Source organism: Gadus chalcogrammus, chromosome 21 (genome assembly GCF_026213295.1).
Source record: "Gadus chalcogrammus isolate NIFS_2021 chromosome 21, NIFS_Gcha_1.0, whole genome shotgun sequence".
In the NCBI taxonomy this organism is placed as follows: domain Eukaryota; kingdom Metazoa; phylum Chordata; class Actinopteri; order Gadiformes; family Gadidae; genus Gadus; species Gadus chalcogrammus.
Window position 1 is genome coordinate 11,944,579 of NC_079432.1, and position 19,616 is coordinate 11,964,194.

Genomic DNA, 19,616 nt, shown 5'->3' on the forward strand with positions numbered 1-19,616 from the left:
CTCTAATTAACCATTTATTAACAGACGTTCATGCAGTAGTTAGCACGAACTCATAGTGAACTAATGGTCCAGTGATAGTGAGCTGGTTGCGTTCATCTTGTCTGATGGTGTTAACTTTGGGGTTGGAGTTCATACTGACCAGTCACAAGGGAATTAGGTTATAAATTATTTAATAGGGTTACGGTTAACCCTTTAGGAGGTTCACCCTTAGGGGGGTGCTTATTACTGCATTGGCTAATTAAGGGTTAATTACAGCCTAACTGGCTGTGCAACTTTGTGACGCCAACTAGCCTAGCTGAGCTGGCTGGGTGGCGAGAGTGAGAAGGGTTTGGAGGTGACGGTTGTATGATTCTTGGAGAGGGGTACAGGCTCGCTAGAAAATAATGTATGTCTTACTTTGTGTTAAGATATGTTTATATTGGTAACATTATTGAAAACCATATCTATAAGCATTGACCAGATACGTCAAAGTAATTGTAAGCTAAAATAGAGTAGTTGAAATGTTACACTTTGAGACTGTAAACCAAAACATTTATAAACCTAAAGAAATAATCAAATAAAAAAGTATAAAAGTTAGGTTAAGTCTAGTTCATTCATTTTCTTTAACTTATTTGACCTTTAATTTATAAGTAGGCTATTTAATTGGCTATAATGTGGTTGATATTAAGGGTCTTGGAATACAAAGGAAAATGAAAATCATCGTACTTGTAGTTGCTCCTCCAGGGCAGCGGTGGCGCTCTCGCCACTGTTCTCATCCACCACCACAACCATGTGAGTCAGAGAGTTGACCTTCACCTGCTCCGCCTCCAGGTCATTCTGCAGCTCCTGGCCGGAAAGGGAATCCACACAAAAAGCTGGTTATCCGGTCACAGGGAGCCTCCTGCTGATTCAGTGGAAGTCTGTACATGAAGGCCAAGGAACGATTCATCCTTTTCATTCATCAATGTGTAATACTTTAGGCCTTTCCGAACTGATTCAGCCTCTTTCATGTACAGTTTCTAAGGCAAATTTAACCCATCAACAACAGCCTGACAAGCCGGACCAGCCAGGTAGTGGTGGCCTTACTTTATGCAGCTCTATCTGCTCCTTGTAGTCGTCCACGTCACCCGCCACCGGCTCCGACTCCATCTTCTTGATGCGGTCCTCCGTCTGCGTCAGCCAATCAGAGAGCTGCTGCAACTGCTGCTGCTGCAGATCCATCAGGACCTCGTGAAGTCTGGGATAGGGAGACAGAGACAGAGGTTGGTAGAGAGATGGAGAGGAACAGAGTCAGTACATTAGAAAGGTAGCATGACATTTGTAGCACAAGTTAAAAGAGGTTACAAAGTGTCAAAGCACTCATTCATTTCTCTCTATTTGTTGAAGGTAATTCATGACATCGTGTCAACAGTAGCTGTGCATGCTGTACACAATATTTACCTCGTAGCAAATAACTCTGGGCAACAATGCAGCCAAAGCACCGTGATGGACAAGTCAAGGCAAGCACACAACCCACAACACAACCACCCAAAAGGGCACCCACAGGCACAGTAAGTCATGCTGAGCAAATTGTCATGTGGATCGTATGAATGAGACCCATAATCCGGTGTGTATTTTAGTGTGTGTGTGTAAGTGTATTTTGGTTTGTGTGTGTGTATTTTGGTATGCGTGTGTGTGTGCGCGTGTGTGTGTGTGTGATTTTGAGTGTGAGTGGGTGTGAGTGTGTGTGTGGAACATTGTAAACTTCTACAATAGATTGCGTTCCAGACCGGGTAATTACTGGAATGTCTAATAAAAGCTTAGTTAAATATGTGGCATTTTCATGGAGCGCACATTCCCTGGAGTATTTTGAGGATTGCCTCATAAATCTCAAAGCATCGTAGACACAGCAGGAAAGGGAATGATGCTGCTGGCGGTGTGTGTGCGCCTGTGTGTGTGTGCGCTATCTTATGTGTGTGTGTGTGTGTGTGTGTGTCTGCGCATGTGTGTTAGTGTGTAAATGTGTGTGTATGTACGTCCATGTGCGTTTGCAATTTTTGCATGCGAGTTTGTGTTTGCGTGTTCTTCTCCATGTGCTTGATTGTGTGTGCGTGCGCATGTGTTTATTTGTGTAAATGTGCACGTTAGCATGTTTATGTGTTTCTTTGTCCATCTTTGTGAGCCTGTGTGCATGTTTGCGTGCGTGCGTGCGTGCGTGCGTGCGTGCGTGTGTGTTTGTTTGTGAGCGAGTGTGCATGTGTGAGAATGTGCATGTGCGTGAGTGCGTACGTGCGTGTCTGTGTATGTCTGCGTGACAGAGTTCATGTTTTGACATGTGTTTGTGAATGAGTGCCTGTGCACGTGCGCCTGTTTACGTGTACGGGCACGTGTGTTCGTGTGTGTGTGCGTGCGTGTGCGTCCACCTGGCCTGCCGGTCCATGCTAGCCACGCGGAGGCTCTCCCAGCGGGAGTTCAGCAGGGTCATCTGCTCCCTGATCTCGTCCTCCTCCTCCACCGCCAGGTTGCCCTGGGCGATCAGCTGGTTGCCCGCCTGAAGCACATTACCCACGCTGCTCTGGTGCGCCGTCAGCTCCATCATGAAGGCCTGGCAGGGGGGGGCACCGGGGAAACGTTGAGGTGCAAAATAGGAACCAGCGGTATACATCGGATATGTTACCAAACTTTTTGACTCATGAACTGTGGGTTCACGTTGTGTTGTGATTCGCTGCGTGGTGGTTCTGCTCTGTCGTTGATACCCTTGAGTCAGTGGCGAAGCCTCAACATGTGTCCCATGTGGACCCATCTTTCCTGTGCTTGAGGCAGAAGTTCGGGATTTGTCAACACCGGGCCCTGTTTTCCGAATTCTTTTGGTTGACTGCAGAGTTTTCAAATTGGTCCAGTATTGGGGGAGAACGCTGCAGGCGTAATCCGGCAGAAAACAGCTGCAATATAATTCTTTGTGGCAATTACGGGACGTGAATGTACTTGGTCTTGAAGTGTTTGTTTTTGCCACTGACAGGCTCATATTGTGTTCTGTCATTATGGAAAGGATCCCAGAAAATGTGTTAGAAAAACAAGCAGTTTTCGAGGGGGTACACTAGCGGGGGGTAATTGCTCCAAAACATAACACTGCAGCATGTTTTGGTGGATTGAGGGTGCAGTGTTCTTGCTCAATACCAACAGATTTCAATAAAGTGTGTGTGTGCATTAGTCCCTTAGACCCAGAATGATCCGAAAATACGGTCCTTTCGGAATAATCCCCAAATTGTCCTTAAAGCAGACATAACCTGATTTCTTATAACACACAGCCCATTCACGACGTGTGTGTGTGTGTGTGTGTGTGTGTGTGTGTGTGTGTGTGTGTGTGTGTGTGTGTGTGTGTGTGTGTGTGTGTGTGTGTGTGTGTGTGTGTCTCAGCTTCAACACAACATCTGCCTCCATAGCTCGCGGTGCTAGCACCTTATTATGTCAAGTGGCCAATTGAAAGTGATTGCACACAACAGGAAGGCAAGAAGGGGGAGATCTAGGGTGTTTGTAACCCCCCACCCCTCTAAAAGAAAGGGGGTCGCTGTCTAGGGGTTTGGTATATAAATATAAAGCCATGCCCATGAGTGTCACTCAATCGACCCGTTTGTCTTCTCCGAGTGCTCTTGACACATTAGGCTTCAACACTTTAGCCTTGTGGCTTTAGGGACAAGGCGGCCGGCTTAGTGGGCAGAGGTAACAACACCAATCAAACAGGCCGCAGTGAAGGTGGGCTTTTTGTCCCCTGGAAAAGCCAGGCTTTTTAAAAATAAAAAGAGGCTTTGGGCCTCGCCGCTTTCACTGCTCTCAACTTCTTTCCTTTGGCCTGGATTCCAAATATTAAACTCCAAAGGGAATTTAAGCCCAGGGAATTCTCTCTCTCTCTCACTGTGCGTGTGCGTGTGCGTGTGTGTGTGTGTGTGTGAGTGAGTGAGTGAGTGAGTGAGAGAATACCAGGCCGTGCAACAAGCCCTCCTTCTCCAGCCCTTATCAAGGAAACTAAGCAGTGGGCTGGCGCACTGCATAATGCCTCGCTCTGCTGTTCCAAACTGAATTCCAGGCATTCCCCGTGCGTTGGGATCATGTTCCATAGGACACGATCCAGGGCCTCCTATCTACGGCACAACGCTGCCTTCCATCTCACTCACCGCTCCTGCACAACACGAGATTACTGGTAGGCATAGTTCCTAAACTACATTTCACCGTTATCCATATAATTTTGGATTTCTTTTTGCATTTTTATGCTTTATTATAGAATGAGATGAGAGGAAGGTATGGGAGCAAAGGACCAGGGGAAGTATTTGAACCCGGGTAGCTACGATCAGGACTGAGCCTACGTGTCTCCTCCTCCTCCTCCTCCTCCTCCTCCTCACCTCGTGCGTGTGGAACTGGTCCTTGACCTCCTCCACGTCGTCCGACACCTCGTCCTGCATGTGCAGCGTGTCCTCGGCCGACAGCAGCCAGGTCAGCACCTCCTCCAGCGTGGCCTGGTAGCTGTCCAGGTCCACCTCCTGCAGGATCCCCTCCTCCTCCTCTTCTTCCTCGTCCTCCTCGTCCTCCTCCAGCGTCTCCTCCACCTCCACCTCCTCGCCGCCGTACTCCATCGAGAGGCCGGGGCCACCCCCGGCCTGCTCCGTCGGAGCCCAGCCCAGGCCCTGGGAGAACAACGGAATAAGGTTGTTGTTGTTGTTGTTTTTGTTGTGGTGTTACTGGTGGAACTTTGCAGACATAGCGGCGGTGTTCCTAGAGGGTAGTAAGTGGGGTGCAGTTGGGAGTTGTATCCATTTGAAAGTCGGCAGTGTTTTGGTGAGCTGAAGTGACTGGATATGAATTGGCTTGAGGAAATGGACGACCAAAATGAACAACTGAAGCTTGGTCCACAAGCAGGACAGAAAACAACTAAATTAGAAGAACTTGATCGCTCATCACTATTTGAGCGATCAAATAGTGAGTTGAGTGTGTTGAGTGTGAGTTGAGTGTTGAGTGTGTAATAGAGGTTGAGTGTGACATCACTCAACCTCTCATACACACACAATAAAAAACACAGACTCACACACACACACTTGATAAGCTATTATATAGACAGAGGGATAGAAACGAAGTGACACACACACACACACACACACACACACACTTCTGAGCAATAGGTGACCTGAGTCCATAGACACAGTGAGTCTACGGACTACACAGGAGGCATGTCGCAACACAAACCAGACCCAAGACCTCCCCATGCATTTTGATCTACATCTCCAGTGTCAGCCAAACAACAAGTGCTTCTTTTAAATAGCAGTGAGCCATCTGGGAGCAGCAGCAGTCTGGTCTGTTGGGTTGGCGAGGCACCAGGGACGGCCCTGCCCGGCCCTGGGGAGGAATACATCCAGCAGCAGGTCTTTGGACACTGGGAGGCGGGCCCCCGCGGCCAGCACGCCAGGTCTGCCTACATTCCAGGGATAGCGCAAAATATAAAAATATCAACGGTTGGGGTGAGGCTTGTGACGGGGGCTGTGTAGGGCACTGCACTGCTCGACGGAACAAGACACGCGCTAAGTAAATGCTGCTTTGGAACAGACGTCTAGGTTTTTTCCGCAATGCTTGCAATACCCATTCACTTCGGATGAGGCAATTAGACCGTCCGCTGGGGGAAACACAAACCCCTTGAAGGGTTGACTGGGCGAAACGACAGCCAGCTAAACAGAAGCCCTGTCCAATACACCCGCTTCTTACTTTTGGGTAACCTTTAATCTCAAGAGATTGCGAGTGAAGAAAGGCTCTCGGGCTGAGCTGTCACTACACCGGCGGGGTAATTGAGAGGAGTGCGGCAGGGAGGTGCTGACAAGCTCTCCGCATCCAGGTGGGAGGTGGGGGAGGGGGGGGAGGGTCTTTATCAAGGAGGAGGAGAGGGACGGGGAAAGGGAGCGGACTCGAGCCTTCAGCGTAGAGCAGGGGTCTCAAACTCGCGGCCTGGGGGCTAATTGAGGCCTGCGGGACGATATTTTGTGGCCCCCTACATGACATCAAAGTTTAGTGTTAGTGCAGCCCGCGCGTTGTTGTCAAACACACATTTTTGCTGAGTGGCTTGTGATAAGGGGACCAGATGTCCCGGTTTTGCCGGGACAGTCCCAATTTTGAGTTGCGTGTCCTGAGTCCCGTCCAAAGCCAAAGGACGCTAAAATGTACCGGATTCCACCAAACGCTATGAAATGTCCCTTGTTGTCAGCGATTACATGGCCAACGTGATCTAATTATAGCCTGATCCTTAACTTAGATTGGGTCAGTTGTGCTTCTTTTTTTTTAGTTGAATACTTGATGCGGCCCAGCCTGACCCAGACTCTACCTCCAGCGGCCCCCAGGTAAGTTGAGTTTGAGACCCATGGCGCAGAGCAATGAGCTGTCGGCTCGTCCCCGTACGGTAGGATAAATGGTAGGGTGATAGTGGTAGAGCGGGGGCTGGAGGGACGATATGATCTTTCCCCATCAGGCTACTCAGGAAGGAACGGGCCGCGCTCAATACCGGGGCCGAGTCGCTCGGAAAGGCTGAGTGAAGTGGGAGCGGTTGGGGTACAACTAGAGGGCTGTCATTAATTAAGGCTCGGAGAAAACATTGAGTTCATCTCTCCCTCAGAGCCAGCCTAAGAGAGGGGCTTGATTCTTGACGAAACCATAATGCAGCCATTTATTTTATTTGTTAACCTCCTTTGTGTTGTACTTAGTCTTACGCCTGCCATTTCCTTCAAAGGGATTCCTGCAGCAATACCGAACCTTATTGTAGGAGAAAAATCAAAGATGACACCAGGCGCTTTGGAAATGTCAAATAAAGAGGATATGAAGACTCAGAAACTGACGACAGGCGCCTCAGAAGGTCAGATATATGGTGGAGAAAAACAATAAATCATCCTCAGATTGGGGAATAGGTCGCATTGTTTCTGCGCAGCCGAACGAAAGTGATCACCCGTCGAAAACACCCCCTGACATTTGAAGGCATTCTGAGATAAGTCGTCCACATGTTTGTACAGGCTTTTGTCAAAGAGCGTTTGCTGCAAGGGGAGAGGGCAGTATGAAGGAGAGAATCAACAGGAGAAGGGAGTCATGTGAAGGATTAGAGGAGGGTTGGACAAGAACGACTGAGACCGAGCAATCAACTGTTTTGGTATTCTGGTAAATGGCTGGTAAAACCAGAATCGCAGCATCACTCACTCACAAAACAGACATAAATAAAACGTAGCATGATGAGCACCAAACCACATTGTTCATTCCAAAACAACGTTCCGACGTTCTACAAGTACCAGAAGTCTGGTATAAATGAACTCTTCTTCACATGCAGGCCAAACGGCAGCAAGCAGCGAATGATCGCCATCCATTCGTCCGTCTACACGTCCGCTCACATTACGGCGTCGGTGCAGCTGACAGAAACTACTGTGTTTCAGAGTTTGAGGAGGTAGACTATATAATATCAGTGAGGGCGGGGGGTCAGACCATGGCTGCACAGACTCTATCCAAGGCTGGGTTTATTAGCTGAGATGTGTATTAATATAACTGACAGTTTCCATATTCCATAAGGCATTCGCTAGGTGTCTAGTGTATGAATCCCTCTATGATAAGGTTGTGGTTACTGTATGAAAAAAAGTGGATCCGGTTGTCGATGACTTGAAGAAGTGACCGTCCCAGCAGTAGGCCCATCTGCCCGCGTGGGGACCGTGCCCTACTGTTGTTAACAACAAAGAAAGCCTTCATGAATCCCATCCACTCCCCGCGCCCACCACACCCCTCCCTCCACTCCCCATTTCCATCTCGCTACCACAAGCATTACGCATCACTTCCTAGTGGGGGAAGAGGAAGTGCGCCAGGAAAATCAAATCCTTGTTGGACCAATCAGAGAGCGCCGTCTCACACAGACTTTTTCCAATCGGCTTTCCAAACGGCGTGTGAAGCATTTGCAAGCGGGCATTTGGAAAGGGAGAGAGACGGAGAGAAAGGAGAAGGAAAAAGAGATTGAGAAAGAGAAAAAACGGTAGAGGTGTTTTGGGGACATACCGACACTCGCCATGGAAACATCTCTGGAAAGTGAGTATTCGAACTAGCTATTCTCCACGGGTGCACGTGTGTTTGAGGGGGGTATGCTAACATCTGGCGGAGCCTGCTAAGTAGAGCCCGACCGATAAAGGATTTTTAAGGCCGATACCGATACAAATATTTGGTGATTTAAAAATCTGATATATATGGCGAATATATGAAACCATTCATTAATCGGCCATTATAAATGCAGATACCGATAGCTTGGAAAATGCCTAATATCGGCCGATAATATCGGCCCGCCGATAAATCGGGCTCTACTGCTAATAATCCTCAGGCCGATGTGCAAAAGCTACGTTTTCAACAAGTGGCAGCAGGTTCACAGATCATGACATCCCTGGAAAGAATTGAATAATGCCCAAATGTATCAGGCTATTCAAACACGAAATTTGTGCATTGGAGTTGAATAGGTGCAGAGAGTACAGTTGTATGCAAAACGGGAATGTTTGCATTGGCCCGTATTTAACCACTGAACCTTAAGCTGACTCCAGCTGCAGCTACAGTTACAGTGTGTGGGTGTAAGGGCGCCCCATGGGCATGTCAGAAGAGTGAATCCCGGGGTTTCTACTCCTCAGTCGCCTGCCATTCATATTACAGGCTCATTTGGAAGGTGAGAATGACTCATTTTACCCAGAACACACACACACACATACACCCACACATCTAATAAAAAAATGTAACAAGTATAGCAAGTCATATTTGACCTTCCGTTGCCTTATTTCCTCATACTTTAAGTAGGAACTCGTCAAAATACACTCGCACCATGACTGGTTTGAACAGCACAGACCAAATGGGGTTTTATGTATCACTGGTTGGAGGAGCCTTTTGCTGTTTATCACCCAAGATGACACTTGTCATCTTCACGGCTATAAACGGCCTTAACAACAACATCAACAGCCTTGTTAAGACCGGACACAAATATGGTGTTGAAAGCAAGTTTATAATACAAATAAAAAGGTTATTGCAACATTAAGCAACAGTATGCTCTACAACAGTGGGTCTCAACCTTTAACCTTACGTGGACCACTAAATTGTCATCAAGAACTTTTGTGGACCACCTCGTATTCAAACAGTAATAAACAGATCAATAAACACGCAGTTGCTGAGCAGAGTGCCAGCCCCACTTTATACACAGACAGGCATTACAGCAAGAAAGTGGCCAACTGGAAACAGTGGAAGATTTAGCCACAGTGGGTTAATGTAGCCAACACAGATTAACAATACATTCAAAACATTTCATGGGATTCACAAAACCACACCATTTTTTTCATAATTATTCAGTATTTTGGCTGAAAATACTGAATAATTATGAAAAAATGGTTTATTAACTGAACAATACCAAATCATATTTATTTTAAAGGTGTGTGTTTTGTAAAACTGCCTCACATACCACGTGTGTGTGTGAGGCAGTTAGGTAAGAGGTAGAGATGTAAAGGGGATTAAAGAGTGTATGAGACCCACTGTGTGCCTCTGTGCGTGTGTGTACCTGCGGGCTGAGGCCGGCGGGGGGGCCGTCCTCGCTCTTGTAGCGGCGGGGCAGGGTCTCCACCTCGCGGATGGCCTCCATGGTGACGTCGTGGGGCAGCACGGCGAACAGCGACGTCACGTACATGATGATGGACTTCTTGTCGGGCAGCTGCACCGCCACGTCTGGGACAGAGAGGACGGAGGGGCCGTTAGAGAGGGGCCATCCTCAGGGCCGCACGACAAACTTCTATACCCAGAATCCCATTCGAAAGGAAGTCCCCTTCGAGGAGGACTGTCGACTAGCCATCATTCTAATTTAAGTCTACGTTTTTTTGCCAAGAATAGCACCATTATACCACAAAAGTTAAATGACAAAATAAGCAAATTTACGAATATAATCAAATATGGGGCCTAATGGTAGAGGGTTAGGGGTGTTCTTTAGTGTGTGTGTGTGTGTCTGTGTCTGTGTCTGTGTGTGTGTGTGTGTGTGTGTGTGTGTGTGTGTGTGTGTGTGTGTGTGTGTGTGTGTGTGTGTGTGTGTGTGTGTGTGTGTGTGTGTGTGTGTGTGACACAGGCAGGTTGAGGCCCGTTCTATCAATTAAGCCAATACATTGACTGGGTCAAACTCCACCTGACTCTCGTGACATACAAAGTCATGACAGAGCAGAGAAAACCACACGTCATCACACACAAATAGACACAAACACACACACATAGGTGCGTGTGCATGTACTCAAACAACGTGGCCAGTGTTGTGATGAAGTGGCACCGAGGTTTCGAAGCGGTCAACACGCCAGGATCTTGTTTAACGTCGCCAAAAACAATCTGCACAACCACGTTCCCGAGGTGCTCGGGAGACATTTCAGCGGATACCTTCTGGGTCCAGGAGCCGGTCCACGGCCAGCTGGTCTTTGGCGACGGTGAAGGCGTGGTCGAGTCGCTCCACGGGGCTCATGCGGACCACCTGCTCCCAGCTGAACACGTTGGGTCTGAGGTCACACGCATCAAAGGGTTCGTTATTATTGAACAAGCATGCAGAAAACACACTGGAGGTTGGTGGCACGGGACTTGAACGGGCAAAACTCATCTGGTGCCAACGTGTTGCTTGCATGATCCTTACGATAACGATGGAATCATAGTGAAAGTACATAGTGAAGGTAAACATTTATTTGAATAAATGTATCTCTGCAAGAAACAGAGGTAACAGGGGTGGGTTTCCCACAGTATTATACAAAACTATAAAATAAGCTTAACTCCATTCACTCTCTGTTTATAGATCAGGCTGCAGGAAAACAGTCTGAAAGCCTGCATGGAAATAAACATAATTGGTCCTCCTTTAAAAGAGTGCACCCCCCCCCCCCACCCCCACTCCCAGTCTGACGGCAAACCCCACCACCTTAACTAACACATTTTCTGCGTGAAACCCTTCGGAAGAGTACTCTGCTCCACGGGTGTCGAGCTTCCCCTGTGGTCTATTTTCAACATCTGCGACATTCCTGCAGCAGAGCAGATCTGTAACAGGGACGACCATTATGTTCGGCGGCCCTGGATGTGCCCAGAGGAGTGGGGGGTGAGTCTTGAGCGATACAACGGCACGCATGTGTGTGTGTGTGTGTGTACAAGGGGTCACAGAACCTTGACTCTCGTCCTGCAACAGCGCCTTCATATGAAGCATAATATACACACAACACAGGCCCACATGCTCTCACACATGCTCTCTCACACACACACAAGCTCTCTCACAAACACTTGACATGAGAAACAGGGTTGGGTCAGGTTGTGCATACACACACACATCCCGCGTACGCACCGACCCTTTCAATGGCTAACGTGACCTTTCCCCAGAAACACAGCAGTGTATTCCAGGCTCTCTTGGCACGCACACACACACACACACACACACACACACAAACCAGTGACTTTTGCTGCATTCCACACCTTCGTCTCCCACAGCATTCTCTATGCGTTCATGCGATAGAGAACCTGTGTGTGTATCCAACTTTAGAGCCGTAGAGTGATCCGACTGCAACAGCTGCAATTAGTTGTGGCTGCAATCGACTTGTGCAGTCATGTGTCCAACAGAGTCTTAAAAAAATAGCTACTTTTTTTATCAGGGTACTTCTCAGCCAATTCGGCACCTTTGCTATGGCCCTCCTTCCATCCATGTGAGGCTGGATCCCTCTTCTGTGTTCCTGCTCAGAGTCTTTCCTTCTTGTTTATCCATTTTAAGTCTTAGTGTTTGGGGGTGTCTTATAATGTGGTGCCTTTTGAGGCTGTAAATGCGTTTAAAGGCCATACAAAATAAAAAGGACTTGAGAATTGTGGAAGTGGATAAGAGGGAGCGAAAGTGATGTTTTATCTTTATGTATAGTGAATGACCCAGTATCCCTTTTCACTCCCGGCTAGGGCTATCAAAGTAGGTTTTAGATTAGTGCGTCATGACATATGTCCGGTACAGCACGAAACATTCCTGAAGAAGACTTAACAGACAATCAGTAAAACACTGAATGTGTCTTTTGCACAAATAAGAACAGGACAAGGGGAACTTGAAAAAAGATATGCTCTTAAAACAATTGGCCTCCAGTTAGATAAAGGACTCTAGACAATGTATCCAGTATCAGGGTATGGATGATTCACCCAGTTAATTATGATGAGTGACTTTCCTCACAGTAAAAGTGCGGCATATCAAATGTAGCAACCTTTAATTAAGGCCTGGGATAAACTGATAGCTGACCTATTGTTGGATAAAAAGGTTTACACTCAAACTGAACCCTCCCCCCCATAACAAAACAACATGCTATATGTGCCTGCACTTATCTGACAATGACATGGTCTGTGCCATTGGCATCCTGATGCACTACAGTCTAACAACTACCCTAATGTCCATTGTGCTCAATGCAAGTTGCTCTGGATAAAAGCGATAAAGCGAACAGCCACATCAGATCCGAATGAAATTAAATTAAAACGGAGCAATAACACATTTTGCACAAATGTGTAAACTGCGATTGGAATTGACCACGCATTGATGCACGTGCACACCCAACTCGAAGCTCCTTGTCCTCGCATTACAGAACCACATCCCAGAGACCCCAACACCCCAACCCCACTAAGGTCAAAAACAACCGGCGTCCAGCCCCATCTCCCCCTACCACCCCGCCCCCCCGGCCTCCCATCCCCCAGCCCGGACCTGAAGCGGTGCAGGATGGCGTTGAAGGCCAGGCCGTCGGCCCAGCTGGTGGTGAAGTTGAGCACGTTGACGTCTGCGCGCGCGGCGCTGCACTGGCGCACCCAGCTCAGCAGGATCTTCTCACTGTTGGTCTGCTGCAGGTTGGACATGATGTCCTTCATGATGTCTTTCACCTGCGAGCACACACACACACACACACACACACACACACACACACACACACACACACACACACACACACACACACACACACACACACACACACACACACACACACACACACACACACACAGGGAACATAAAAGGTAGAGAAGGCCACACACACACAAAACAAAAAATACACACACACGAAACGTAAGCCGGATGTGTGAAACAGTATAAAGACGGGAAAACAGTATGTTTTTTCGTCGCCCAGGAAACCTGTGTCACCATTTGTCAAAGCACTCCAGCAGGTAAGCTCCTTCAGAGGCTGTAAGGTGAAGGTATGCGTTGTGCCCACAGGAACGCGTCCACAGGGGCTTTGTGACTGTGTGTGCTCACCTGCCAGTGGAGGATTATGCTCCAGATGAGGCCCAGAGTCAGCTTACGGTTTCCATCCACTATGTCAGTCCCACCGATGTTGACCAGGTCCACCTGAGGTGCACACACACACACACACACACACACACACACACACACACACACACACACACACACACACACACACACACACACACACACACACACACACACACACACACACACACACACACACACACAATAACGGGAGATGGAAGGCAAAAGGGAGAACCATAATTATTCTTTGGATAAGTGTCATAAATATTAAATAAATATTTGGCCTGTTAAGACCTTTGAGAATTGACCGTTGATTAAGGGCTATACAAATAAAATTGGATTGAATTGAATCAAATAAGCTTCCACCCAAATTTTATACATAACACAAACACTTGCACACACACACGGTTTATGATGGTAAAAAGAAGAAAAAAAAGAAAAATGCGTGGATGAGTTCAGGTTCAACTGAACATAATAAGACTCATAATAACAGCCTTGCATTGCCGCAACCTTCCCCCTCTCACTCGCTCCTCCTGAACACACGCAAACCATCAGACACACTGCGTATTAGGGCTGACAAGTTCCGGCCGGTGATGGATTGGTCGGTCTTTGCACTTGTTCGACCAAACTCTCATTGTTCAGACAATTGCTGTTCCTTTCATAAGTAAAAAGCTCGTCCTGACCCATCATTTTCGCAGACAGGAGGAACAAATGCAGACCGATTTTTCAGTGATGATGAAGGGTCTGAAATAGAGGGGTGCTATAAATAAATGGTAAATGGACTGCATTTATATAGCGCTTCTTTTTACCAGTGGCCACTCAAAGCACTTTACCATATTGCCTAATATTCACCCATTCATGGACATATTCACACACCGAAGGCGGTGTTAACCATACAAGGCGACAGCCTTGTATGGTGCCTTGCTCAGGGGCACCTCGACACTCAGGGGCACCTCGACACTCCAGGAGGAGCCTTGGATCAAACTAGCAACCTTAGGCGAGCAGGCTGGTGGGGAGTACACTGTGGCCGATTACATTTATCTAGGAGTTAACTGGCATATTCATCAGAGTACTTTTTTTCGACCAATCGATTGGCTGAAGAGTTGGCTGATTTTACCCCAACCAAGATTTCCTTTGATTGGCTACAGCCCAAGTGCTTATTATCATCCTCATTATTATAATTAGGTGTGTGTGAGTGTGAGTGTGAGTGTGAGTGTGAGTGTGTGTGTGTGTGTGTGTGTGTGTGTGTGTGTGTGTGTGTGTGTGTGTGTGTGTGTGTGTGTGTGTGTGTGTGTGTTATACCTAACCGTGTGACGCACAGCCAAGTATGCACTGATTACATGTAAATACTGTGGAGTGGATTAAAGGGGAGAGCGGGTCGGATATGAGTGGGTCAAGCGCATGCTCGCAGTGCAGAGTGACCCTCCTCTCGCTGACCCATCCCAGCTACAATTATTGAGCTCTCCCTTTCCCCCATTCAGGAATGCACAGGCAAAACGCCAGCAGCCAGACAGTCACGAAAACACAGATAGAGCACATACCTGTGGCTAGCACACGTCACGCCTGCAAAAGCTTTCTTTAAAAGGTGACGTCTTACACCACCAGGTGTGACTGTGATTAGCCGTTAGAAGCCGTTTTGAAGATCTACCTTGCAACGGCTAATGACACTCACACCTGCTGGTATAATATGTCACCTTTAAGAACCGGCTGCGGGCCCACGACGACCCTGCAGAAGAGCTCTCTCAAAGCCTATCCTGTCCTTGAATGTCCACCGGGTTCAGTGGTTCAGTGGTCGGATAACGACCCCGCCCGGCCCACCTCGCCCTCCCTCCCCATGTCATGTCTACAAGGCCAGATATGCCGCAGCGTTGGTGTCTGGCTGCCATCATGGCTGCGAGAGGTTATCCATTTTTGAACACGCACGCATGGAATCTTTCCCCCCCCCCACCCCCTCCTATCTCTGCCGCAACGCTCTCTCCTGCCGCTACTGAGGCGGGAAGATTGGCCGTTGTATGGAAAGAGAATGGGTGGTGGTTGTGCTCAGACTACCGCACTGAATAGCTGGGGTAGTGACGAACACACTTTGGCTGTGCATCAACACCTCCCAGCCTCGCCATAAGGCTGAGTTTACAGCCAGACACGCCCACCCACACGCAGTTCTCATTGTGGAGGAGACAAGACAAGGACAACGTTAAGCGACCAGACCACGGCCTCAGCTCTGTTATGGCTCCGACTGCTTCTGGTTTCTTATTCACTCTTGGGGAAGAGAGTGCGTTTGTGTCTGTGTCTGAGTCTCTGTGTGTGTGTTGGGGAGGGGGGGGGGCGGGGGCTGGGGTCAAGTGAGGTAAGCTGGTGTCCTCTGGGGATCAGGCATGGAGGATGACACACACACACAGAGATGAAACGACACCAGATCCGGAAGGCTGCGTGGCCTGCCACGGATGTGGCGTGGCTCCTTCGGCCCCCGAGTCAGGGTCAGGGGTCAGAGGGGGAGGCGTAGAGGAACCAAACAAAACCCCGCCCCCAGGGTGTGACCACGGGACGGATTGGGTTACTCACGTTGCTCTGATGCAAGACCTGGAGCACTTTGTTGACGTTGTTGAGGGCATGTACCCGGGTGGACCCTCGCTCTTTGGTCTGAAGAAAAGACAAGAGAAGGAAAGAGAACGAGCGAGGTTGGGTCAGCGGGTCAGACTTCAAGCACTAGTCAGAGAACCGGGGGAACCGGGAGCTCCAGGCTGAAGGATTCCGACACGTCGATCGCTTTGGATAAGCGCACCTTGTGAATGTAGGTACTAATATTAACCGTAATTATTATAATCTGAATGAAGAGTTCAATTATGTTATGCAAGACATTGTTCAGGCCGCGTTACCCACGGCGCGCCCCGTCTCACCGTGCACTTATCCTACACCATTACACTGTCAGCGGCAGTCATTGTGCTCATGGAAAGAAGGGCAGATTTACCCTGCGCCAGGCTGCCAACGCAGAGCCCTGCTGACAACCAGCCCACGGCAGCCGGTGTGTGTGTGTGTGTGTGTGTGTGTGTGTGTGTGTGTGTGTGTGTGTGTGTGTGTGTGTGTGTGTGTGTGTGTGTGTGTGTGTGTGTGTGTGTGTGTGTGTGTGTGTGTGTGTGTGTGTGTGTGTGTATTCTGTTCAAATATTACATGATTCATATGCAGCAACAACACACCAAGTAAGTAATAAAGGCCTCAACCCATAGAATCTTGACACACACAAATGTCCACACACACACACTGACCAGGGCAGTGCCTGTGAGTCCCTCCAGCAGGTCCAGAAGCTTCCGTCCATCTCTCAGGTCGGAGAACATGTCTTTGATTGGCGTCTTCCCAGCCTGTGGACACAACCACAGGGTTGATAGCGTGTGTCTTCCACATCTAAACTTTATGATCTCATCTTCAACTTAATCCCCATCTCAAAGAGGCCCCCATACCACAGCCATTAACCTAACAGGACACCATATTGTTTAACCTGCCTCCAAAATACATCAACAACCCTCATAAACGATTACGTCATCAAGGAAGGTGTACCAAGGTGTACAAGTGCAAATTGGAAACACAAATTGTTTCAAACATCAAAATATTACAAATATACTATACTAAGTAAAATCCTAATCATTATCATATTGTAAAACCAATTTTGATGGCGAAAATAAAAATAATGGTAATAACTATAACTAATTTAAAAAAAAAAATGCTACTTAAGAACGCATCCTATCTCTTGAATATCTTCCAAAGCCTGGGAAGACAGGGTCAGGCACCACAGCTGTGATCTCAAGGGGGAACAGCTCTTACAAACACAATAAACAAAACTTAAGGTCAGACTAAAATAGCCCTCTCAACTATAACCTCAAATTAAAACAAGCCATTCCCATTTGTATGCGTTAGGTTGTGGTAGCCTGCTTCTATGTTTGTTTGTTTTACTGACAAATTATTCCTCTGGTTGAGAGTAGAGTATTTTTGGGGGATTTTACATTACCTTGGAGAACTGTGCATTCAGCCATTTGGTGAAAGTTTTCTTCTGTACAGAATCATGCTCATCTGTAAAAAAAAAAAGACAAAAAACAAAGAAAAGGAAAACAGATTAGTATACAATGGAAGCATACAGGAAAAGTGCAGATAAACTAAATATCCTCTGAATATTTGAGACCGCGACGAACAACATCAACACGTGGACGAGCCCAAAGCTTGGACAATCCATTTCAGACCTGTCATTTTGACTGAACCCGCTCAGGCTTTGGTATTTGTCCCAAAGTATTACCTTAAAATGGTCAGTGGTGCACATCAAAAAAAGAAAGGACATTAAGAGTCTTGGAGGTTAGAATGAGGACAAAGTCTTATGTGTTTGGAGCATCTGAAAGATAAACGATTACAACTGCTACAGCTTTCAAAGAAAGGATTTGAAAAAGGTTTTCTTGCACAGCCCTCAGATCAATCCTCGTAGCCTAAATTATTTGGTGTTCTCCCCCAGCATCTCGTGCTCTTGTAAACTGATGTTGACTGACAAACAGCGGGGTCAGGGGTGAGGCTGTGGTTGCTACAGGGCTCTGGGCTAATGTCACGGAGTAAACATAGGCCCATGGAAGAACTGCCCTTGCCTATTCCTTTATTCCACAGAATGCAATGCAAATGTATTCTTTCTGAGTCACACCAGATTGGAGGAAAAATGAGTTGTGTACTTGATCGCAACCACACACAGATGCATCGTACATTTTTATAATCATGATTCTCAGAAACCATCAGCTAGTATTGGTTTTGGCATGTAATAAAAATTAAAAGTCAAATACATGGTCACGTACAGCAGTCAAAAAACGTATAATGGGACAACAGGACTGTATTTACGACTGATTTCAAATGGCACAACGTTAAGGAAATAAAATGTTTCATTTGCATTTATACTAGATGTAGTTGCAATTTATTTTTTCATGCATTTTGTTTATAGGAGATTTATGGGAGACCATTCAGAGGAAAATACTTTAAAGAGCAGCCATCAAGCCAAGCCTTCCGACGCTAACCACCATAACCTTAAATGGAAGGAGCTACAGCAGCCTGGGGCCTTGATGTGGAGTTATGGCTGAAGAAATACCACTGCTTAACACTCAAAAAACAAAAAATATAGTTTCTCTGAACTTGTTGAAATATGTGGTTGATAATGATGACCCTGAACTGGGAAAAATAAAAGGCCATCGACAAGGGTCAAAGTGTGTGTGTGTACATAAATCAGAGTCTGGGGTAACCAACCCACTGTTTTGCAACCAAACTCTGTGCAAAGCCCCATGGCCAGAACACAAGGTCAAGGGTTATGATCACCAGCCCTGTAGGTCATCATCGTCTTTGTCTGAGGTGTTTTAGGAGCGCTGTGTGTGTGTGTGGACCGCTGTGTGTGTGTGGAGCGCTCTCTCTGTGTGTGTGTGTGTGTGTGTGTGTGTGTGTGTGTGTGTGTGTGTGTGTGTGTGTGTGTGTGTGTGTGGAGCGCTCTGTGTGTGTGTGTGGAGCGCTCTCTGTGTGTGTGTGTGTGTGTGTGTGTGTAGTGCTCTGTGTGTGTGTGTGTGTGTGTGTGTGTGTGTGTGTGTGTGTGTGTGTGTGTGTGTGTGTGTGTGTGTGTGTGTGTGTGTGTGTGTGTGTGTGTGTGTGTGTGTGTGTGTTTGAGGAGCACTGTGTGTGTGTGTGTGTGTGTGTGAGGAGCGCTGTGTGTGTGTATGTGTGTGTGTGTGTGTGTGTGTGTGTGTGTGTGTGTGTGTGTTTGAGGAGCGCTGTGTGTGTGTGTGGGCGTGTCACTCTCTCTCTCTCCTGGCTGAGAAAGCAGGGGTGTAAAAACAAGAATGCAGCCAGGCTGATGGTGAGAGGGGGAGGAGGAGGGGAAAGAGGAGCAGCCGTCAGATAATAGATCTACGGGAGGGGGTTGAAAACCCCTAAAACAACACTTAAAAGTAGATCTAAAAACGTAAATATGATGCCTCTGACCGGGGTCCTCCACACAACAGCCACACTCTGCCGCGGTACAAGTCCTGCACCTCATCTAACCCAGCCTTGGAGGAGTTCACCAGGCTTTCACGACTCAGAACTCTCTACAACAGCTGGAGAGCATCTAAACAGCACATGCAGGGTTTTGCGCTGAAAAGACGAAGCGAAGAGCGGAGGCATCCAGGGGAGAGCCGGAGTGAGGTTCAGCAGGAGGTCGAGGTGCCAACAAGACGCGTGTGCAGGGCCCGGGTCGTTTTTAAAATGATTGTTGCTGCTCATACAGAGGTTAGGGGCCAAGCCAGGGGACAGGGCGGGCCCCTGCCCCCTCCCCATAATTACTCATGTCAGCCGATACACAGCAGTTGGACCATGA

General features: G+C 47.7%; 1 protein-coding gene across 3 annotated transcripts in view; it reads right to left on the minus strand.

The window, feature by feature from the left end:
* LOC130374575 (utrophin-like) overlaps nt 1–19,616 on the minus strand; it is a 47,146-nt gene that overhangs the window by 13,804 nt on the left and 13,726 nt on the right. For all 3 annotated transcript variants that reach the window (XM_056581410.1, XM_056581409.1, XM_056581411.1), the window contains 11 exons: nt 17,259–17,320; nt 16,522–16,614; nt 15,821–15,898; nt 13,247–13,339; nt 12,707–12,879; nt 10,393–10,508; nt 9,539–9,702; nt 4,356–4,637; nt 2,382–2,563; nt 1,066–1,216; nt 706–825 (listed from right to left, as the gene is read on the minus strand). In XM_056581410.1, the coding sequence (XP_056437385.1) occupies nt 706–825; nt 1,066–1,216; nt 2,382–2,563; nt 4,356–4,637; nt 9,539–9,702; nt 10,393–10,508; nt 12,707–12,879; nt 13,247–13,339; nt 15,821–15,898; nt 16,522–16,614; nt 17,259–17,320 (1,514 nt within the window). The remainder of the gene's footprint in view (nt 1–705; nt 826–1,065; nt 1,217–2,381; nt 2,564–4,355; nt 4,638–9,538; nt 9,703–10,392; nt 10,509–12,706; nt 12,880–13,246; nt 13,340–15,820; nt 15,899–16,521; nt 16,615–17,258; nt 17,321–19,616) is intronic.